Source organism: Achroia grisella, unplaced genomic scaffold, assembly GCF_030625045.1.
Source record: "Achroia grisella isolate CSIRO2021 unplaced genomic scaffold, CSIRO_AGI_Agris_v1 utg517, whole genome shotgun sequence".
Lineage (NCBI taxonomy): Eukaryota > Metazoa > Arthropoda > Insecta > Lepidoptera > Pyralidae > Achroia > Achroia grisella.
This window is the reverse complement of record NW_026712910.1, coordinates 770,061-795,715: the sequence shown is the minus strand read 5'-3', so window position 1 is coordinate 795,715 and position 25,655 is coordinate 770,061. Positions and strand designations below refer to the sequence as shown.

At 30.3% G+C, this 25,655-nt stretch overlaps 2 protein-coding genes across 3 annotated transcripts in view; both read right to left on the bottom strand.

The window, feature by feature from the left end:
- The window catches only part of LOC131847263 (guanine nucleotide-binding protein G(q) subunit alpha), a 206,907-nt gene extending 206,399 nt beyond the window's left edge, over positions 1 to 508 (bottom strand). Inside the window, exon 1 of the mRNA XM_059196791.1 lies at positions 211 to 508. The gene's annotated coding sequence lies outside the window, so the exon portion shown is untranslated. The remainder of the gene's footprint in view (positions 1 to 210) is intronic.
- Positions 509 to 5,343: 4,835 nt separating this feature from the next.
- LOC131847285 (fatty-acid amide hydrolase 2-B-like) lies at positions 5,344 to 24,425 on the bottom strand. 2 transcript variants are annotated; one of them, XM_059196828.1, is made up of 9 exons: positions 24,317 to 24,425; positions 16,232 to 16,414; positions 14,923 to 15,142; positions 8,100 to 8,317; positions 7,312 to 7,441; positions 6,749 to 6,888; positions 6,444 to 6,584; positions 5,983 to 6,252; positions 5,344 to 5,717 (listed from the first exon to the last, which is right to left on the bottom strand). In XM_059196828.1, the coding sequence occupies exons 2-9, from the start codon at positions 16,406 to 16,408 to the stop codon at positions 5,415 to 5,417; spliced, it is 1,599 nt and encodes a 532-aa protein (XP_059052811.1). In that variant the 5' UTR covers positions 16,409 to 16,414; positions 24,317 to 24,425; the 3' UTR covers positions 5,344 to 5,414. The 2 variants fall into 2 exon arrangements, with proteins under 2 accessions (XP_059052811.1, XP_059052810.1); XM_059196827.1 differs by lacking the exon at positions 24,317 to 24,425 and adding an exon at positions 17,808 to 18,095.
- Positions 24,426 to 25,655: the final 1,230 nt, after the last annotated feature.

The window sequence follows — 25,655 nt, the reverse complement described above, 5'->3', positions numbered from 1 at the left end:
CTTGTTAATGTAACTAGATTCAAGAAACCTATGGCTATGCACCACACGTGTTTATTAATAAGATTAAAACTGAGCAAACAGCGGATTGATGATACCTAGGTAATCTACTGATAACTAGAACGGCCTATGTCTAGGTTACGATGGGACTTGTCAGCGCTCATTTCACGGTTATACACGCACTGTAGTTACATTTTTGAACTTTTTACGTACCCAAATGTATATCCATAGGGCACGATCAACGGTTCCACTTCAATTTATTGCACTAACCACGATTAATCACTCAAGTCATACAACGTCCGCCTCTCAATATGGCGCTGGGAGATTTCGGGCGATGGACGTTCTGCGCGTGCGTTATAAGTTTTAGCAAATAAAAAAAATGTTAACAGAAATTGTATGAAGTTATAAGAAAACCGATATACTTCTACAATATAATTAATAAGTACTAAATTAACTAATCAATGAAATTATCATGTAATTTATTTTATTTTCATTTCATATTCATCAATTAAAATGACAGTTTTGATCTGTATCGAACGTCAGTTAATTGTCATTTTACTAGAAGTTCATTCACTCCACACATGATGTACAATGTACGAACATAACTTATCTGTGACTAAGAAAGTGTAAACGTAGTGATTACATGCTCATTTGCTCAGTGTTGCTATGGCTAAATTTGACAATTCAACCATCAATAATTGTGATGTAGGTAGGTATTGTATTCTATCTAGGATAGTAAGGTTTGTATTGATTTAAGTTTAAGAAAACAATTTTTATAAATTACTTTATTTTAAAATTACTATGAGGAGGAAATAATTACGTGAAATATGTGAATAATGAAAAACTTTATTTTTATTAAATTTGGAGAAAAAATGTCGAGAATGAGACTTCTTTTTTAATATTGTGTCCCTGTAGCACAGTTGCAAGTTTGAAAATAATATTGCTACTGGAAAAAACAAAACAGGTACAATGAGATAAATATTTTGTTATAAGTACACTAGTCCGATTTATGATAGTTCAAAAATAGTTTAAAAACACTAAAAATGATTTAAAATATTATATGATTTACCGATTTTACCGTCCGCTATCCAGCCTATTGCATGTTGATAGGAGAGTCAAGAGAAGAAAGGTCGACGACGAACTAGTTGGAATACAAAAGAGCACTTCTGATACAGCTTAGGTACTTACGAAATACTCAAAAGTATTTTACTTACAATTAATTTGTGGGATCTCTTTTATTTGTAATATTACTTGCTATTAGTATTTTCCTTAATCAGTATACTACTACTATATTTGTATAAATAGGTAAAAAATATTTTCTGCTAATTTAAAACAGTGCTTTAGAACACTGCATTGCATCTTTATTATTCGTTTATGGTTTGGATTTTCCTAGAATCTAGAATATCAATTACTGAAACAGTAATACTGCTTCGAATTTGGAATATAGTTGGTTTATTAGACTCAACTCCAAGTGCTACGTCTTTTTCAAACTACCGTACGTTAACTACAAAGACTATAGTAATTGAAGATGGTAAGTTTTCTTTGGTTGTGGTTCTCTTGAATAGATCATACGCAGTAGGTACCTGGCAATTTGGAGTAAACTACGTGAAATATTCGTACACGTAAACTACTCTAAAAACGAATTTTGTTACTTTGTGGTCAAACTTCGGTTACTTTACATGTTTCATTTTTGTAAGCAATAGCTTACAAAAATGAAACCTCATGTAAAATTAGAAGTAGAAACCTAAGTTTAAAATGATCTTTTGTTTTATTGTTATAACAATATTGACCATAAGGAAATATTAGTTTAGGTAATTCTACGAACAATTATTGTTCTGACGTTTATTTCCAAGAGCAATCATTATTCTGATATTTAACTGAACTAAAATAATAATGAGATAATAGATGTTTGTACGTATATTATAAGTTTGAACATTATAATCACAACTCAATAATAAAATCAGTACATATTTGTATTTGGTAAAGTAGTCACAGACCTATTTATTAAAATTGAATTTTAATAATAGGTAATAAAGTATAATACTGATACTATTGCAAACTATACAAGCAACGTGAATAATTTTTAGTGTTGTGGTAGGGACCATACGTAATGTTTAAATTTATAACTAATGATGACGGTACCACAGTGGTTTGGCGCATCGAGATACTTCCAATGGCTGCTGGTTCCATTTTAGTACAGTATGTATATACCTTTGTACTCAATGAATATGATTGTTTGTATTAGGTTAGATGTTTTCTATAATAATAATAATCTCAGGACAATCCTTACAACGCCATCTAGACCCAAATTAATAATAATTAATATTAATATCTCCGGACAATTCACACAGCGCCATTTAGTCCCAAGCTAAACAGAGCTGATATAAATACATGGATAAATTTTTTTGTAAATAAATACATATTATACATAGAAAACACCCAGACCGATACAAACAATCATACACATGAATACAAAAGTTTGTGCCGTCTGAGGAATCGAACCCGCGACCATCGAACGTAAAGCGGTGTGCTAGGCCGCTAGACCACCGAGGTCGTCAAATAATGATAAGAGTATATTTACATTATGTGCGTAATTATAAAAAAATATATACCAATAGGATTAGGTTTACATTGTTTTAAGATGTTCATCGGGAAGATGAATAATGATTTCTCTCCGTTTCGACATCTTAAAACAAATAATACAGTAAAAACAGTATAGTACCTACTTATTAAAAATACGAATTGAACGACTTCTTATCCCTATAGCTTCTTTGTAAGTCGATTTGAATAAAAGAACTACATATTTCTAAATTTTAAGTAAAGTTTACAACAATACATTACTGGAAACTTCATCGAATTTGGTTAAGGCGTTTCTGAAGTTTGTAATAGCGTCGAAATATCGGGAACTCTTAAATAATATTATCGCCTGATTGAAAAAATCCCTGACCTGTGGAAACTAAATCCATACATAATACACATAATAACATGATAAGGTAGAGAAGTAGCATCATGTTGCTAGCTAGGGGTAGGAAACCATTCAAGTTGAGCCGTTGGCAACTACAATGTCGCGTGCTTGTCCTAGACATGGGATTAGCCTTGAAAAGATAGGTACTGTAATCATCGTAATGTTGCCAGATTTACAACTACTAACCATTATATTAGATTATTTCTTTTGAAGATATTTACCTAAATATATTAAAAAACACTAGTATGCACGTTTTTCTAATAGTTCGTAATCAATCATTAATAGTAGTTTATAGATAGTAAAACAGATAAATACAGAATAAAAGAAAGAATAAAATGCAAGAATATACAGCACACTTGAATATGCAATATACTATTGGCCACGGTGCTCTAGCAGTTTGGCACATTACTTCAGGTGGTCGTGGGTTCGATTTCTCATACGCTCCAGACATTTGTCTTCCTGATTTGATTGTTCGTATTAGTCTGGATGTTTTCTATGCACATAATATTTATACACATACAAATTTAAGTGACTAACAGTTGTCTAGTCTGTTTAGCTTGGGAACAGATGGTCTTGTGTGGTGGAATGTGCAGAGTTACTATTATTGTTAATATTATTTAATATAGTTTTTGTTCACAAGTAATAAGACTTTTTTTAACCAGTGGTCGAAATTCAACTATAATTAGCATAAATAAGTTTGAAAGTTGTTAAACTAGTCTAAATCTAAATTCAAACTAGTCTGAAATGTTTTCGTTATTCATTTAAAATATTCCTAATACATAATTTAAAAAAAAATACAACTTTCTGTACTCCACATACATTTTTACTGTGCCAAATTTCATATACATTAATTCGTGTAATTTTCGCATAAAAACGTAGTTTACTTTGTAACTATGGAATTTGAAACAAATTTACCCTAAATATAGATTTATCATTTACATAGGTTTCACATGAATAATAAAATTTTTCATATTTATAAAAAATCACATTGTTACCAGAATATTTCGAAATAAGTATAATAAAAAAAAAGAAAAGTATAAAAATAAAATAAAAGCGTATGCCAATGTACTTAACATTGGCATACGCTTCATTATCACACATATCAGTTAACTCATATAGTTTGTATTTAATCCTTATTTTTCTAATTTAACTATTATATATTTACCTGTTCACCTATTTGAAAAAATATCTAGTACGTAAGATGAGATGGAATATGGTACATGGTTATGAAAATGTAGCAGTACCCACATAATAACTATAATTATATAAAATTTATTTAACTTCTTATAATAGTATTCAAGAAAAATGCTAGGTACTGATTAATACAGCACATATATAACTCGTTGTCTTGTAGGTACTCTATTCACTCTACGTTATTAGCGTGTATTTAGAACTTACAGAGTAATGTTGAAACAATGAATTATGCTCTTCTTACATTAATTTTCTACATCGATTTTAAGACTTGACCATCTAGTTGAATTATATAAAATGAATTTGAAACGTAAACAAAAATATTTTGTGTGTAAATTTATATTTCTGTATAACTCTCTGGTGAAGAAAACACCGATATCAAACCAAAAATTAGTCCGACGGCGCGCGGCGGGCGGTAGGCTTGTCCCTCTGCCACCTTACTTTCAAATATACCCAATCAAAAGTAACATGTACTGTACAGTTTTGGGTGCACTATGATCTCGATAGTTGACAACAGGGTTGCGATAGTCTCCGACTATCCCAACCGGGAGATAAGTCGTGATGGATTGTTTTTTTATGTATTTATGTAATTATTTCTACAATATTACATACGTATTTAAATTACACTTCTAAGTGAATCATCATCATCTTCATCTCAGCCCGAAAGACGTCCACTGCTGGACAAAGGCCACTTAAGTGAATATTACTTATTATTAAAAAAAATTCGCAGTCAGTGTCAGTGTACTATCCACGGAACTTGCGTAGAGAAAAGCGTAGGGTAAGTATAGGTTAGGGCTGGAGCTTGCTGGAGTTGGAATTGATGAACAACAAAACCAGAGTTTTTTTTGTATGACGTTTAACGGGAGTATCGTGTAATGTAGAGGATATTCCAGATATACAATGTGGGATTTTTCTTTCGATACGTGGCGTTTTCCAAGAATGTTTGATATCATCTTTAGATAAAGATGATATCAAACATTCTTGGAAATTTCTTATAATTTAGTGCTATATTGAGATCAATATAGCACTAAATTATAAGACAACGATATCACTCACGTTATTGTCTTGATATATAAAGTAATAAATACTATGTGAAAAACAATAATGTTTTTCACATAGTAAAAAACGGCAAAATATAAATTTTGCCGTTTTTTCGTTAGGGGACATAAATTAAACCCTGCACATATGTCAAATCATGACCAGAATATAATACAGACTTACAAAATAAATTAATTATACGTTTTAATTATTTAATTCTATTCTAAGCAGTCTTTATGTAACCTCCAAGTTCCTTATTCGGAGGAACCCAACCACCAAATGCTCTCTCAAATTCTTTAGCGACGGCAATAGTCAAGTGATCATTACATTTATTTGCTACGATTTGTATTCCAACTGGTAATCCTTTACTCGTTAATTCTATAGGGCAAGCAGTCACTGGCAAGCCTAAAGCGCTGAATATTGTCAAATATCCACAATTTAAGAATTTGTAATAAATTCTGTAGTGCTTGTGAGCTGGATATGGAAATGTAGGGAATAGTAGTACAGCGTCGTCCGATAGAGCTTTCTGTAACAAGATTAATAATACGGTTAGATTTGTAATGTTACATAAACAGTACTTTGTACAAAAACCCATTATATAAGTAAGTTGTAAAAATTATACTAGTGGTTGAGATTATCGAGTAATTATTCCAATGGTATGTTGTAATTTGTCACAATATAATATTTATAGGTACTGTATACATAAAATCATAATTATACTGATTATTTAGACCTGGACAATCGTCCTACACATAATATCACAAATATAAATAAAGGTCAAAGGTACTTACCTCAAAATCATTTTTAATTTGATCAAAAATAGATAGCAAATTTTTGTAATAACTCTTTGGTAGAGCATCGAAAAATTTTTGCAAAGGCCCATACGCTACACATAAAAAGTTGTGATTAGATAGTCCAAACATTTTCTTTAGAACTTCTGGCCAGATCGATATCCATTTTTCACGATTCTCAGGATCTGTGTAAATATTGCGTACATGTCTAATGTTCAAGAGAACTCTGATACCTATTTCCCACATATGTTCGATGTTCTTAATTTTGAGCTGTAATAAAAAATTGAACAGTATAATTTATTAAAATAGTCTTTTATCAAATTACTAGTAGTCCGTTTTCATGTAGAAATATATTTATATTTTCTCCTTAAACTTTCAAAGGTTCTATTTTTGCTTTATATCTTGTTGTTTACAAGAGATAGATAGGCTATTATACTATTACAAAATATATTTTATATCACCTCTTGTACTTCAATGTTGTGTGTATTCTTCATATAATCTTTAGCTTTGTTCATTGCATTTTTAACATCAGATCCAATTGAATTCGACACATTGCTGCCATCGCCATTCATGTAGTAAAATTTTAGTTTTGTTACGTCTACCTATAACAATATTTTTATATTACGTATTATATAATAGTTAACATACGATGTATATCCGGATTCCGCTATTATAATTAGGATAAATAGTAATAAGTAATTATTACATGCATAAATCGTATTATTATTGTAGTTACTAGCAATATATATGTTTACGTAAAGCTTACGGGCTTATCAAATGGAACGTCAGGGGCTCCTGGTTGTTTCAAGACTTTAAGTAATAATGATAAATCTTCAGCATATCGGGCTATGGGACCAAGTGTGAAATACTCTTCAAAATCTGGATCTAAGCAGTCGGGTACATGACCTGAAAGTGAAATAGAAATAAGAGAAACGAGCTCTAATAAATTTTTAAAACTTATTTAATGATAAGCCGATTATATTATTAATAGGTACAAATGGACATGTTACATTAGGTACAATTTAATAATTTGTTATCATAATAACTTAAACGCAGGAGGCTTGCTTGCTTTGTAAGCCTTTCGATTGAATAGCGAGATATTAAGTTATCCAGAATGGCAACGCACGAGGCAATATATCACGGGCGTCACCTGATGGTCATCATGATGTCGCATCACGATGTTGTTCTTCATGTACGTGGTGTTGTTTTTGTAAATATGTTATCACTTACCATCAGATGGCTAGTAATTTTTTTGCTATTCCACTAACGTAAAAGTATTTAAAAAGTTCTATTAAAAATAAATTATATAAAAACAGATCTAAAAATTACCTTCCACGGATAGAAGCCTAGGCGTAGGTTTGTGACCAAATATACCATTAAACATAGGGGGAAGTCTTAGTGATCCAGCAATATCGGAACCAACACCCATCACCGAAGCTCCCGATGAAATCAACGCCGCCTGCCACAATTGATTTATGCTTTAGTAATAAATACAATTCCGAATTTATTTAGTTACAATTAGTATTGTTTATTTGGTACTAAGATAAATGTAACAATGAAGAACCTCTTACTGTAACAGGACCATGTATTTGAGTTTAAAAAACATGAAATTATAGAAAACTAGATTATTGAACCATTTGTGGTAGTATAATGTCTAGATAGAGTACTGATAAATAAAATATGGGTGTAGACTCAATAATGGTCGGAATTTGATCAGCACTGGAGAAGGTCGTAGCGCTGGTCAGGTTTCTACACCGAATATTCGTAGTCTCACACATGTTAATTGTAGCGGAATTAAACAAAATAGTATAAATCCATCGAGTAGTAAAATTTAATTATTTCATTAAATTGTTTTACCACAGCGTAACTTTCTATGATATTGTATCGTGAGATACCCCTGTCTATTAGTTAGTCATCGATTAGTTGCGCTATTAAGCGATTATTAATTAATAAAAAAAAAATTAAGCCGCATGCTTGTTACGCTGTATCAGAGACATAAAACTTTAGTCTAAAGAAATGGCAATGCATGAGGGATATACTAGTATCATTTTCTTATCTTTCTTTTTATTATTTTCCATCGGCTGGGCAATTCATTACAACTCTTGACGGTTACTTACTTCACCACCAGATGATCCGCCCGTTGTGCGTTGCTGATCATACGGATTAGTAGTTAGTCCTAATACATTATTGTATGTTTCCCAGTTCATGCACAGCTGTGGAGTGTTTGTTACAGCGATGGGAACAGCGCCGGCTGCTCGCGCTAGTTTTATAATAGCAGCGTCTGCTTTAGCTGGGTTCCTATATGGGTATACTGTGCCGCAGTCGTTACTCATGCCTGTAATTTAAAATAGGTAATGTCTCAGAAATTATAGTAATCTATTCATAATAGTTACGGCAGTTTGATGGCATCGGTCGTCTAGCGATTTAGAACACCGCTTTACTTTCGATGGTCGCGGGTACGATTCGCACGTTGCAAATATTTGTATTTATGAGTATGATTGTTTGTAACGGTCTGGGTTGTTAAGGTATAATCTATGGTGATACAGAAAGATTTACTAATCTGTAACTCATTGTCTATGCGTTCACTCTGGTTTCTGTAATGTAGGTGTAAGTACCTAGTTGTTAGTAAAATGATTAAATAAAATAATTAGAACAAGTTAAACATCTTTATTATATATTAATTCACTGCGCTCTGCAATAATAACCACAGAAAACATCAGGTCATGGTCCCAGAAGTCGCAAGAAAAAGAAAATCAACAATTTGAATAAGGTGACGCAATACGCCATTTTGTTACTCAAAAGAAAAATTAAATTGAATAAAAATCAAGATGTTCGCAAAAGACAAATTGTATAATATGAAGCAATTCGATGGTGAAAATTATAACGCATGGATATTTAGATTACGAGCATTACTTCGCGAACAAGGTCTTATAGATGCCATAGAAAATACGCAGTTCAGTTCAAACAAAGAAAACGAAAATTTGGAAGCAAGAGCACAATCAATCATTATTCAATCCGTGGCAGACAGTCATCTGGAATATTTAAAAGATAAGTCAGCATATAATATGATAATAAATTTCAATAACAATTTCAAACGAAAAGGAACGAGAAGCAAAATATATTTAAGAAGAAAATTAACAGAAATTAAATACAATGAAAACAATTCATTAAAGGAACATTTCATATCATTTGAACAAATATTCTCACAATTGGAGGACACCGGTACAAATATAACCGAAGACGAAAAAATTAATTATATTATACTGTCAATGCCCAAATCATATGAATCGGTAATCACAGCTATAGAAACAATAGAAGATTTAAAAATAGATTTTGTAAAAAACCGTTTATTAGGAGAAGAAGAAAAGAAAAAGAAACAAAACTTTAAACAAAACTGTGAAATGGTGAATGCATTTAATTGTTACAACTGTGGAAAGAAAGGACATAAGAAATATCAATGTTATTATAAAGGAAATCAATATGAAAAGACACAAGATGTTTGGAATAATAGAAATGGCAGTGAATATAGAGGTTATGAAAATAATAGAGGACAAGTATATAGAGGATACGGAAATAATAGAGGACAAGTATATAGAGGATACGGAAATAATAGAGGACAAGTATATAGAGAACATACAGAACCAGGACGAGCAAATATAGGAAGAGGACCAATACAGAGAGGAAGAAGTCAAATACAGAGAGGAAGAGGACATAGATCCTACATAGCAGAAAGTGATAGTGATTATAGTGCATTTATGTGTAGAAAAATAAATCAGTGTAAAAATAATGAGCAAGAAATAGAGTGGTATATTGACTCAGGCTGTTCAGAACATTTAACTAATAATAGAGACATATATAGTGAGTATAGAGAGTTAAGTACCCCAATTAAGATATCAGCAGCTAAAAATGGTGTTATAATGGAAGCAATAGGTATAGGAAATATTCATATGAAAAGTTATTTTTACAACACCGAACGTCATCATACAATAAGTAATGTATTATATGTACCAGAATTGAGGAGGAATTTATTGTCGGTAAGTAAAATTGAACAATCAGGATACAATGTATCATTCTGTAATAATAAAGTAAAAATTTGTAATACTAAACATAATTTGATTATGCTTGGACATAATGAAGGATCTTTATATATTATTAAGTTATATCCTAATGTTATAAACAAAATTGAATGTAACCAAACAAATTCGGTAAACAGTTCTATTAATTTGTGGCATAGACGTTATGGTCATTTAAATTTAAATAGTTTAAGAGATTTAATTAAAAAGGACATGGTATTAGGGATGAGCAATTTGAAAAATATTTCAGTTGAACAACCATTATGTGAATATTGTATTTTAGGAAAAATGACACGACAACCATTTAACAAATTTGGCTGTAGAGCTACAAAACCTTTAGAATTAGTGCATAGCGATATATGTGGTCCTATTAAACCAACTACATGGGATGGAAACAATTATTTTGTAACTTTCATAGATGATTATACTCATTATGTTCATATATATTTAATACAGGATAAATCACAAGTGTTTGATAAATTTAAACATTATTATAATTTAGCTACTACACATTTTAATTGTAACTTATTGAAATTGAGAACAGATAATGGAAGAGAGTATTTATCTAACAATTTTATTGATTTTTGTAACCAAAAAGGTATTATCTTACAAAACACAGTTCCATATAATCCTGAAATGAATGGAGTCGCAGAAAGAATGAATAGAACACTCATTGACAAAGCAAGGACTATTCTTTTAGAATCAGAAATGGAAAAGAAATTTTGGGGAGAAGCAGTATTGTATTCAGCTTATGTGACAAATAGAAGTCCTACAAATAATAAACAGCAAACTCCGTATGAATTATGGGAAGGTAAAAAGCCTAATGTAGCAAATTTAAAAACATTTGGTAGTATAGCATACAACCACATACCAAAGGAATTAAGATATAAATTAGATCCAAAAGGCAAGAAATTAACTATGGTTGGTTATAATATAAATGGATACAGATTATGGGATGATGAACAACAAAAAATTATCACAGGTCGCAATGTCATATTTGATGAAACACTTACAAAACAGGAGGGGATAGTACATATAAATAAAGAAGATTACTACTATGATTTTACAGAAAAACAACATTCTAGTGATACAGAAAATAAATTATATATGGATCATTTTACGTCCAATGAAGAAGAAGAACAAGAAAGTATTGAAAATATAGTAGAAGAAAGATTAACATCAACTACAAGAGAGAATAAAGTACATGAAGATAATATACAAGAAAAAGCAAAAAGAAATAGACAAAAACCTAAGTGGCATAAAGATTACAATTTTAATGAAGAAAATGAAGAAGCATATCAAGCATATTGTTTTATGACAGATGAAGACACACCTACAAGTTATGAAGAAGCTATAAAAGATAAAAACTGGAAAGAAGCTATAAGTAAAGAAGTAGAAGCACTAACAAAGTTAGAAACATGGGAAGAAATTAAAGAAAAGAAAAATGTACAAGCAATAGAAACGAAATGGATATTTAAAGTTAAATCAGATGGTACTAAAAAGGCACGTTTAGTAGCAAAAGGTTTTCAATTAAAGAAAGAAAATGAATATGATGTAGTATATTCACCTGTAGCAAGATTATCAACCGTTAGAATGTTTATATCAAAAGCATTACAAGAAGATAAAGACATACATCAACTAGACAGATTTGGAATGACATATTGTAAAGGTGCTAAAACCCCAATGGAAATAGACTTTAATATAGATCTGGAAGTTAATAAGAAACCCATTAATGTACCCTATCGTGAACTAATTGGCAGCTTAATGTACTTGAGTGTAACATCAAGACCAGACTTAGCATTTTCAGTCTCATATTTAAGTAGATTCTTAGACAAACCAACAGAACAATTATGGTCAAGAGGAAAAAGGATATTGAGATACTTATCAGAAACAAAGAATAAGGGATTAATTTTTTATAAAAACAAATGATACTAACTTATATGGATATTCTGACTCAGATTGGGGAGGAGATAGAAAAGATAGAAAGAGTATAAGTGGTTCAATTATATTTCATGGACAAAACCCTATTAATTGGCACTCAAAGAAACAAAGTTGTGTTGCATTATCATCAGTGGAATCTGAATATATTGCAGCATCATTAACAACACAAGAACTTGTAAACTTAAAAGGAATTAGGGAGCATTTAGGTCAAACAGGACAAACTAAATTATTAATGGATAACTGGGGAGCTATTTTTATTTCTAAAACATATCAAAATTCTAAGAGAACTAAACACATAGATATAAGAGTTCATTATATAAAAGATTTAATAAGTAAAGATATAATTAAAGTAGAGTATGTACAAACAAAAGAGAATGTAGCTGATTTGTTTACTAAAAGTTTAGGAAAAATAAAATTCAATTATTTTGCAGAATTTATTTTGTATTAAGTTTAAGATGTCAATAAATATATTTGGAAAAATGAGTGATTATAGTATGTTTAGTATAGAATAAAAGTGTATGAACAAAGTAAAAACTTTTGTATTGTATAATTAAGTAAAAGTAAGTTAGAAAGTAAAATAAGAATAAAGTTATTTTGAGTAAAATTATAAGTTAAAGAAGAAAACTATTTTATGTTAAGAATTTAAAATTAAGCAGACAGAGAGAATATTACTTTTATATAAATAATAAGGAAAAAGAAATGTTTATTAAAACTACATAGAGAAAATTATGAATGTTAATTAGTTTGTTTAGTAATTTGTATTGTTGTAAAAGATTAATGTAAGGAAGCGATGTAAGCTTTTATTTTCTGAAGTTTAATAAAACCTTAAATCGAGGAGGGGTGTTAAGGTATAATCTATGGTGATACAGAAAGATTTACTAATCTGTAACTCATTGTCTATGCGTTCTCTCTGGTTTCTGTAATGTAGGTGTAAGTACCTAGTTGTTAGTAAAATGATTAAATAAAATAATTAGAACAAGTTAAACATCTTTATTATATATTAATTCACTGCGCTCTGCAATAATAACCACAGAAAACATCATGGGTATTTTTATGTATTTACAAAAAATAAAAATTATAAGTAAGTTGTCTAATACCTACCCATAGCACAAGCTCTGCTTTTCGTGGGGCTAAATGGCGTTGTGCTAATTGTCCAGGATTATTTATTTAGTTAAATAATAATTGACATTGTTTATACTGGTAATTTTAACTATTTATTTGAATGGTAACTATACTTTCTAAGACACAGAAGTGACCTCCTAATAGTTCAAATATTGCACGCTCGTCAAACTACAAAATTAACGGACAGAACACAAATATCGCACAACAGTGAAATATATAATGCCTTGTATCCTAATGCATGCAATACTAATCATCAAGTAATTCAATTCATGGCGAAGTAACTGATTTTTATGTATGAATGGATCAATATATCGCTTGGGTTAATAATATGTGGTGATATAGCACCAGTGAAGAATTACTGCATGAGTATGAAGTCAGGTAACTATTCCCATAGTGGTGTATTGACCAGGATCTTATCACGATGTCATTTAGAATGCTCCTGGCCGCTGATGTGAAGCTTGCATTAGGATATTGATAGCAATGGAATGGATCGACCACCTGTCTCCATTACTAGCAATCCTCTTCCACCTGGGGCCACATAATGTTACATATCAAATCACTGCTAATAATTAATATGCAATCAGTTGGATACAGCTAATGAACTCCGGTTAATTACAAAATGCGTGTGCCTACTTAAGCAAATTACGTAGTCATACATGATTACCGTTTCTATTCTTACGTGATAATAGATCGTAAGCTATTTGGTATCTAATGAGTTTGTTCGCATAAATCTAAATTAGTATTACTTTTAAATTTGGAAGTTTTGGGATAATCTCTGGTACATCTGATCCGATTTTGAAATAATTCTTAAAGCTTTTTATTGACTACTATCACGCTTCGGCCAATAGAAGGGAGGCTGCAATACCTTCCGTATTGTAACGTGGATGATATGACGCAGACGAAGTTGCACAGGTCAGCATGTTAGGTGTTATGATAATGATATATATACATAGTTCAATACACCATCGAATTTATAATATTTAATAAACTTTAATATTAAAAATTTTTACTTATCATGCCACATGTATATTTCGTGCTGATTTCACCTAGCTGAGCTAATACGTAGGTATATTATGTTTACCAGTAATTAATATGTAAAAACTTTATGACGATGTCTATTGTCTTTCAAACGGCAAAGTCTAATTTATATATCTATTGTTATAAGTTTTATTTATGTAGTAAATTACTACAACTATCTATTTACGATTTTCTAGTTTGATAAATAAGAAGATGCAATAATAATAATAATAAAGTGTTAATAAATAAGAACGACACAAACCTGAATAGATCACAGGTGGTAATCTTTGTAAAAAATCGACTGCGTGGTACCTCCGTCTACCTATTTCAGTAGTTTGCTTGCAAGTAGTGTTCCGGGTGGAGGGTGAGATATAGCAGTAAAACTATAGGGTAAGAGGCATGACATTTTAGTCCTCCGGAAATGACACCCGTGATACCACCATGCGTTGCCATGAGTGGTATCATGGGTATCACATACTTGTCATGTAACGTGATGTAGGTAGTGCTGTTCATATATATAGGTGAATGTTACCAGTTACTATCGGGTGGATAATCAGCTTTTTTTACCATTTCAATTACATAAAAACACGTGAGCGAACGATATAAAAAATTTAGATTATATACAATAATATATGTATTTTAAATAAAGACAGCTATTTACTTTTTTGTGATATTTATTATGATCATCACGTTTATTCTTGAAAAGCTACCAAATAGATAGATAGAAATAATTTCCAATGTTTAATATAAGAATTTGATTTGCTGTAACTTATTATAATCTAAATACCTTCCACAGCTATGCTTTCCTTCACTGTCATTGGTAGTCCTAGAAGGGGATATTCTTTAGCTAGCTCATCGGCGGACTTTTCTGTCGAAGCTATCATCTTGTCTATACTTCGTGCTTCTCGTATTGCTGCTTCATATCGGGGCTCGACTATAGCATTCACATACGGATTCACTTCTTTACATCTTTCTATGTAAGCCGCTACTATTTCTTCTGATGTGATCTGTAATTTATCATTTTGGATTTGGTGAATTGATCACAATATAACACAAATTTTTTGCTCTATTATATACACTACAAAGGGAGGATCAAATAGCAGCGCAGCGTCCTTAAATTAGATGAGTATTTGTGTAAGGAAAGAGAATTCTAATCGCTTTGCGATAACACTAACAAGGATTAGGGTCTTCCATAATGCATCCATCTTTTTAGTGGTTCACTATAGAGACAGTATCATCTTTCGTATTGAAAAAAGTACAATTTATGTCACAGTATGCAATAATAGCAACTTGATGGATCTATTTCATAATACTGTCAAAGTTCAATATTTAAACGTTCTGTAAATATGTGCCTATAGTTAAGTAATTCCATTTGTGCGAGAATATTTATTTAAACTTAACTAGTCAGTAGGCTAGTTAAGTTAGTCGTAGTAAAGATAAACGATTCAATTAGGGCCATCTATAAATTACATAATATATATTTCAAGACTTTTCAAAACCTCTCGTCCTTGTCACGCTTGGTCACACTGTGAGACTTCCCCTCTAATATGCATGACAAGACGTATTTTGAAAATTAGTAAACTAGTGCTTATCGACTAGCTGTGCCTATAATTTCGCAACCAAATAATTAAAAAAGACCTTTATGTTCTACCTTTCTACCTCTATTATGTACTGAAGGATAAATCCTTTAGTATATAATACACAATCGGATTATACATAAATTCTAATAATAGATATGGACATTTTTAAGATATTAATAAACAATGCTCAATAATTTCTAACAACAAAGAACTAATAGTTACAATTAAAATGTGCTTTAACCAATCGTAATGTATGTAAAGTATCTAAATTTCACCAATTAGATACTTTAGCATTTGCGAGTCAATAACTTACCGACATTATAGATAGAAAAGGCTGTTGTACTGTAATGTAATTAATTTATTATATGTAGTTAGTATTTAAAATTCTTATTGTATACTTATTGTTGAATTTTTGAATATTTTGTCTATAATACTACAAGAAAATAAAATTGAAAAGTTTAATACTATATTAGTCTTTAATATTCTATATAAACTCTATTATATTAAGCAATTTACCTCTTTCTTCCTGATCATCATGGCTAAGGTAGTAGCGGACTTGAACAGCAGAGGGTTAACTGGCGGAGGACATTTTCTAGTTCGTCTGATATTTACGAAAAATGTTAAAGGGTAGACAATTATTGCCAAAAGAGACACCAGGAACCGCAGAAGTCTTCTAACGAATATGTTCATCATGGCTGTCTGAAAAAAAAGAAATATTAGGTATTTATATCTTAGAAATAGAAACAAAATATGCGTGTATAATAACAATACAATCAATACATGGGCAAATTCATATTCTCAGTCAGGGCTGGACAGGTCTGATTTTTCAATAGTTAGTGATGATGACACAGGACGCAGTTTTTCAATACTCAACGTGTACAGTATATTTTAACAGATACAAATTTTTAGACAGGGGGCCTCCCTAACCTGTACCTTCCCCCTCTCTCCTCCATGTACGCCCATATATACGTCATTAAGACATAATTAGAATCGATTTTATACATCACTGGACACGGCCCTGACTACCCCACCTGAGTTTAAATAGTAACAGTAAGTTTTACTTGCCTTATTAGAAATGTTTCATAAACTGTACAGTAGGTATTTTATTTTCTCTTAAATACTGTTGGCTATATTTTATTTATTTAATAATTTATAATATTATACTTATATAATGTAGGTATGGTAAATACCTACATTATATAAGTAAAAATAAAATGGTGCTAATGACTATTCTTATATTAGTCCGATATGTTTAAAAATAAATTCTATAAATAAACCAAAAAATATTTACTGTGCCTGTGCGATATGAGTCTAGTTCTAGTCTCATTTCAATTCTTAGTTGTTGGTGTTCAAATATTCAATCAAACTTTCTTCAATCCTATAGTTTGTAGTAAAGATACTGATTATTCCTATCTATTTAACTAAAAAAAGTTATGTACGAGTATATAACGTAGACGCATACGTAGGTAATTGGATTACTTAATATTATAAATTTACGTATAACTGTTTGTTTGTTACCTGCCCACGACTAAACAGATGAACGTATCTTAATTATATTTGGAATAAAGACAGATTGTATCACGATGTACATAAACTATGCTTTGACTAAAAAAAGTAGCACACAGCTAAGTAGATATAAGCGACAATGGCAGTATTATCCTCTATTACATTAGACTCAAATACGAATGGCGGCGTTCTTCATGATGATGGAGTAATAATAACATGATTTGTCGGCACTTCTTTCATTGGGAATGAATGTCACTTACGACATTCTTGGAATGAAAACGCTATTTTTATGTATTAGTTATTTTGGTTAAGTCATTAGATACTGTTCCCCAAGTCACTTCTTAACCGGATTAGGGTAATAATGTGCAAATACATCATTGCAAAAGAACCTTTCAATATCCAGATAACTTATTTTAAACCAAAATGAGCGACAGGGCATGTTATCAAAAAACTGTACGATATCATTACGAGGATACCCACTGTTACATTGTTGCATTTTATAAATAAAACATGCTATATTGTTTTATTATTATCTCATGGATTTTTCATGCGGTTTTTATATATTATTAAATAATTTAATAATTACCTCATACGCTAATATACTTAGTATGTATCCGAGGACATCAGTAACAAAATTCTGCATCATTCTTATAAGATTAGCTAAATAAGGTGGGTAGACTAAATTGAAATTGTTCAAAAACACTTCAACTATAACAAACGTTTGATATATAATAGCACTTATAATTATTAGTATAGCACGTGTACATATATTAACACTTGCGTTAAAATAAGATCTAAATAACCTAAGAATCATTTTTTGAATCATTACAAAAAATAATAATATCTGATCATAACGAGTATGCGTTCGTATCTTTCCGAGCAGGGAAACAAACTGAGAGATTCCTTTCCAATGACTGAATATTAATCAGTTAGGAGGGTCAAATAGATAAAACTTGCACTTGTAAAATAGTTCAATTATATATTTATATAAATTAAAAATGGTTTACTTGTACAATAGACAGGGAACGTTTTGTTGATCATATTCTATTTAAACAAAGCAATTTCTAATCATATTAATGTCTAGCAATTAATTGGTATAAAAAAAATGTATATCATATACCTACTTATTTAAATTGTAATATTAAAGTATTGTTTGGTTCATAACGAGATACACGCTATTGTATTATACGTAAAAAAAGAAATTTCCTTGTTTTATAGCGTATAGGCAAATTGTGTGTGGTTTCTATTCAAGTTGAAGATAACTTTAGTAGAATAAGGTATATATACATCAAGTGCATAATATGGGTTAATGACGACCTTTTGATGTTTTGTTGGAGCATTTAATGTTGCATAAACAAGGTATCAGGTTCGTCTAGGTCGACGACAATTAAGAATATTTTAAATCACTTCGTCTTGGTCTTCATGGTTGTCTCAGTTCGTCATCTACTGAAACTAAACCAGGTGCTACGCTATTAAAGATGTACCCACAATAGATGACTTAAACTCGTGTATAGATGTATATAACGCTTCTTCAGGGCACCGCTGTGTAAGTAAAAATCTACGGATTCCACCCTGAATCTTGATGAATTTTGTTTTTATATTATTGTAGTAGAATAATTATCATGTAGAATAATAATGGTTAGATAAATTTACTCTTTGCTAACCAACCATGCCTTTTTTGTACGTGATGATAAAGAAATCGTCATTTGACAATTGAACTGATAAATAGGTGAATTAATAGCGATAAGAGTCGGACAAAGATGGGGTCAGTTACAAGTTATTATCAGAAGAAAAGTTATCAAGAGATTTAAACCGGCTTCAATTAAAGAGGAGTTTCTTACTGTGTACTCATTATTATGAGACGGACCATCTATTGTCTGATGAATTAATAAAAAATTGTAAAACCACTAGTATTGAGGTACAATCGTTGTTGTTTTAATATTAATTTTGTTGTGCAGGTATGTCACTGTTTCACTCGTCACGGCCATTGTACGCTGTGGATGGAAATAAGTGGATATGTTACGAAGTTTGCGGGCTGTGTGGCAATCGAAACTTGGAAGCCTTTGGTTGGTCAAGATGACTTGCGCCACCGTCGTCGTTTCTCGACTTACTTGATGCTGGATTCTTAGTTTAATGACAAAGTACACATATATATAATATACATATGTATATTATATATATGTGTCCTTATTAGGTACATTATTATTAAAGCAGACGTTTTTAATAATTTTAGCACAGACAAGACAATGTATTAGGTAATTGCAGAATACTAGTATTCCTATATTGTTATCTCTAATAACTACTTGCACGGGTTAAGTCGTGTATGTAAACAGATTTTAAGTATGATTTTTTTAATTGTATTCTATTTCTTAGTATGTTCAATGTGTGATCCAAATTTCAATCAATTGCCAGTTATAATAAATACATTATTACGATATGAAACTGATTGCTTTATTATGTAGGCTGTACTCAAAAGATATGCGATTTAAATCCTTGAAAGTATTTTGCCATGTTTCCTGCCGTAATAATTGTACTTGTATATTACTTAAATTGCTACGATTTCAACAGTTACTTAGTACTGATAAATACCAGCAAGCACGCTTCACTGAGTGACTTCCACTATTACACCATTGGCTGGCCACTACGAATTAAAAACTGAGGAGGTTCTATATTTTGTTATTAAAACCACATGTCAAAGAGTAAAGAATGTTGTAGTTTTGTATATAACCAATAATTATTTCAAATCCCTTCTAGGTATAGGGCGTATTTATATATTATGAAAGTTTTACTGTAGCGACACTTAACTGGATCACGTTAAGTGTTACTACAGTAAAATTTTCATACAAAAAGTATCATTAATAAATGTATATATTCTGTTTCGTAAATTGACATCTAATATAGCAGTTAGCCATTCGGCCACAGTACAACGGATTAAAATATATACAGGCATATAATATATATAAAATATATATAGTAGGCATTCATAGAGAGATTTATTTATGTTACCAGTAACTAACTAACCCTGTATATTAATTAATAGCCATTTTCTGCATTCTTTGAGAGGTCACTACTAGTGAGGGTTTATTTACGTATCAGTAGAGTGTTGAAACTGCAGAAACTTGTCTAATATGTACTAATGCTTAGGTGGGTAATCAACTACAACATACCCACGGATATTAAAATACTATTAAATTCAAATAGCCTTGCTATATTGGGGGATTTAATTTGTAAGTGTAGCATATCTACAATAATATTCTTATTACAATTATCCGTATGAGTAATATAATTACCGCCACTTAAATTAGGATATTGTTTTTGCGAACTTTTCCAACGCTGTTGGTCTGGCCTGTACAGGTTTATAAGATGAAAATGGGGACGAGTGCTGAAGGCACTCCAAAATAGAGGAAGATATTTGTAGAACGGTTTACAGCCAAATTCTGCCTGATAGTGCGTTGGAATTTCGTTTCCTGTGGATTTAGTAAGCAATGCTTCAGAAAGTCAAAAAGTTAAATAATGCAATAAAAAAACTTATAACTAAGTGTCAGTAGACGGTGTCTATGATTTTGCATGAATGGAGCTAATTGAGGTTTTTGTTATCTAACGACGTTCTTTCTTTAGGTTTATTACTCGTAGCTTAGACGAATATTTAGGTATCTGCAGCCGGATATAGAACCAAAAAGAGCAAATATTAAAATTATATAAGAAACGTATTAAGTAATTATAGAATCGCTTGTTCTTGCTTAAATATATACCTAGTTAATATTATATAAAGTAGAATTTCTATACTTCCATTGATAGCGTTATTAAATTGAAGGGCAGTGGCGGTGGGGTAAATCAGGTCGGCGAGCACACTATATTACACACACTAAATTGGCTCTGATTTCGCTACACACGAGGAAATCTAAGAAGCCAATCCATGATGCCCACCACTGCACCACTGTGAGTGGTTTAACTCTACATAATGTTAAGTAATAGTATTCATTTATTACTAGTAATTACTATATACCAACTACCAGTTCCAATTTAGTTAAACAAAAATAAAGATATCGATACTTTTAAAAATTACTCTTTAATTTATTTTAGATATTAATTATCTTTTAAGTATATAGATACTAATTTAGTTTGTTAATACGGTTTTGTCAACGTAATATGTATGTACAATTTTATTTTTATTATTGTTTGTATATTTTTTTAGTAAGTATCTAATAATTCTATTTTGAGTTTTTTAATCTGTAGTCTACCTGTAGGCACAATTATTTAATTTTATTGTTCATTGTCAGTGAAAGGTGTTGCGTGAGCAGGTGCAAAATAATGAGTCAAAAATACAAAAATATGAAATTCTAATTAAATTATGTATATATTTATAAGTACTAAGTTAATGCATTATATAAAATGCAATCAAAGTTTTCGCTTTTTGTTTTAGATGAATGAAAATGCAACCTGGACAAAGTTAAAAATGAAGATAACAGTAGAATATTGTCTGCCTAAGCGTGTATACGCTAATATTCTGTAGTTTGTTTACAAGAGCCACGTTTGAATTTATTATTTAGAAATTATTAAAACAAATAATTATTTGAGCATCTTTAATAAACTTATTACTTTAAGAATACTTGTAAGAATCAATATAATCAAAATAAAATTAACGATATTACAATAATTATGTAAATTTAATTTTGATTTAACAATCAAAAGGATTTTTTTTCAGTACAGTGGAAGTTTAATATTAAAGGATATTCAATTAGGAGTGAATGGAAACATAAATGAAATAAATATATGTATATTGTTGCAATAAGCAAAGTAACTGGATAACAATGGGCGGTTATGGTAATCAAATCATTACAAATTCAGTGCTTGAAATTTACTTACATTCACGATTCCTCTTATGGAGGTATTTTGAACAACAACATTATATTTTGCTCAGGTTCATACAGTATTGACCTCGTTCACAACCGACTGGTTAAAACAATCTTTAATTTAGAGGCCGAGGCATTGCAAAATAATTTTATATACATACATATACAATATGAATCAAATTAATATAGTAGACATAAATACAATTTCCATCTCATAAAGATCAAACAGATACAAGCAATACGAACATTTGTATTCATTATGTGTATTTCTGTTTATATTGACCGCGGTATGAGCCTATGTATAGGTAATAGACATGTAGGTACATTTATAGGTATTTATTTTAAACTATGGGTAAAGGAAGACGTTCTCCCGTAGTTCATGATATTAAATTGTAACTGGATAATTTCTCCAATAGTCTGACATTACAAACAGTGGAGAACCAGCGTTTAGGAAACGAATCGCCATTAGGTTCAACCTCTTGATGAAACATTTTCCTTAGTGCCGTTCCATGTTAAAAATTTATTGTGTATTTTAACACAGCTAAATAAATATCCTTATCTCTAATTGCAACTTTCTGTTTTTTGGCTTTTCCGGATAAGGGTATATTAATAAAGTAATGCTTAAAATTAAGTTTATTTCAAAAAAGAAATTTCAAATCTGTTCTATTCTATTTCTATTTACCAAATGAGTCAATGGTAAAATACTGTATTTATAGTAAAATTCTCAATGGTAAAAAACTGTATTTATAGCAATGTTGTATTTATAGTAAAATTCTCTGTCGTATTTATTTATTATTATTTTAATTGTTGCCAACTTTTTATAAAACTTCTTTTTTATACATTTTGAATATTTTATTTTACAGTTCTAGAATTATCATTATATATATATTGTTGTCACATTTTAGTGCTGTTACTAAACCTACGTTATAACTATTAATTTATCCTTTTGTATCCCTTATTTTATCCATCTTACACATATAGTTCATTCATTCATCGCGCACATTCGTCATTTAAAATCATTAAAATATAGTTTGCAATAAAAACATACTTTCTATTAACCATAATTTTACATATTTTTAAAAATTAAAAGTAAACGGTATTTTTTTATGAACTGCATATAATAAGCTCATTTAATTATACTTTCGCAACTTTATGGATTGGAATTTATTTTGTTTAAAATTTTGTCGCGTAATTTCGGCATCAAAAGGTTAATTATCAATTAAAAGTTTAAAATAATTATGCCATTCAGCCGACCTTTATTCAACGGAATACTTGTATATAAGCATTTCGAAATCAAGCAATTCAAATCACTCTCTCAAGGCTGTGAAAATATATAACTATTAGGTACTTATTTACTCTACTTACAGACAATTAAGTAGAAAATATTTTACTTTGAATTATAGTTTCTTTTTAGTCATGGTTTAGGTTGAAAGATGGTAAGTGCTTATTTAAAAGTGAAATCGCAAAGCGTCGTATCATGCTTTGCGAAACGTCAAACTTTCTGTTCGACATGCACTTTTTAAACACATTCCGCACGATTTTTTACTTGTATAATGTAACATAACTAATTATCTATGAATGGCGTATATGCAATAGATTGTACAATGTTGAACATGTACAATATTATTGTTTTATGATCTACTTTACAGAAATGTTTGTATCTCTATCTGTTACGTATGTAATGTTATTAACTATGTTTTATAGATATATTAGTATAAAAATAATTATGTGTTCATATTTTTATAAAATAATGTAATAATACCAATATAATGATTACCCGTTATAAAATTAAGGAATGTAGGAAACATTACAAACTTTGTAAAAGTTTAGTTTGAAACTTTGGTACTTTTAACAAAAATGTATTATACATGTAAGTAATTTTAATTTGTAGATAGTTTCTTACACTAATTAATAAATAATATATAATTTAGTTATAGTGATATAGGTTATAAGATAATTAGAGCCGTTATTCATCTAAAAATATAGCGCAGTAACAGGTGAATATAATGACTAGTATTATTGTCATTTTTACTTTAAATCCACTTTATTAATTCCAGATTTGGAATATAGGTAGGTAGTATTATATTAGGTTTTACATAATTGTATCAAAACTAAGAAAAGGTCAAGTTTAATTTTTGCATGTTTTTATGTGACCATATAAACAGTTAAATATTATAATTGTTATAATGAACTTTCTCTTTGTGTAATTAACTTGTATATTTTATACATGGTAATTACTTACATATTTTACACGTTGTTACTGCCCAAATGAATAAACCACCATTCACTGTGCACGTAACTAAATTATGAATGCGTCTCGTAACGGTGTGATAGCGTGCGCTCCACGCTATGGTGCGCGGTCGACTTGCGGCCTATCTGGTTTTGCTTGGCCTGCGTTTCAAGTCCGCGTCCCAATAAGAAAGTAGATAGTGGTAAAGCGGATAGATGTACCATTATCCGTTAGTAGTAATTTATTATTATAGTTATCTGCTAGAATGCTGACAGAAATATCTTGATGATATCTATAAAAAGGAGGTGAAAGTCAAAATACCAAAGGATGATACTTATACTAATTTTAAACAGTTATGTTACTTCTGATGTTGTGACGTCATTATTACTTTTACATGTAAATATACCTACCATATCATTTACCTATTAACTAGCTAATTTAATTTAGAAACGAAATATTGTTATTAGGCGTTACCCGTCAAATAAGCCTGTTCTCATGATTTTATTAATCTTTAAATAAAATTTTATTAAGATCTGTACAGCTGTTTGGGGTATATATTTTATAATTATTAAGTATATAAACATTACTATGTATATTTTAATATATTGGTGTCTAAGTAAATTTAGTACAAGATATGATTTTGTCAGATTTGAGCAATAAGGCTTTTGCCCCCATCTTAAGTGTTGTTAACAGAATTATAGCATTTGCGGAACGATACGGTTTGATGGGCCCATAACTTATGAAACAACCTTACGTACCTACTCAGTTTCAAAATTCAAGTTTTCTTGTGGATACTGAATTAACTAGTAAGTACTGCGTTCAATGCTCGATGTTCGATTGAAGACATACTAATAACCGATGTAAATATAAATTTATATAAAATTAATTTGTATTTCATATACAACATTCAGATTTTACATATTACTAGATAGTTCAAAATCATTGTTCCATAGAGCAAAGAGTAATGACAAAGTTCTACATATTTACATACATTTCCTTCTATATCCACTGCCATAACACATATTACATGCTGATTCTGGATAATCTTTACCTCTTGGTTAGATATATTGTGCTATTTAGAGATCAGTTGATCAGTCTGATCGTATTATTTTTTTATTTATAAATTTGTGAATATATTTTAAATACATACACGTATGTTAAAGGTGGCTTCGTATGTAAGCGTAGCGTAGAAGGCATTACCTTTGCCTGGAGACAAATAAAAAATTGGGTAAGTAGTTTTTATTTAAAAAACAAACAGAACGGCAAACATATTTCGCGTATGTAATTGTATTATAATTCTCTACTGGATTTCTTGTGAAACGGTTATATCAATGGAATTCTCTCATGAGTT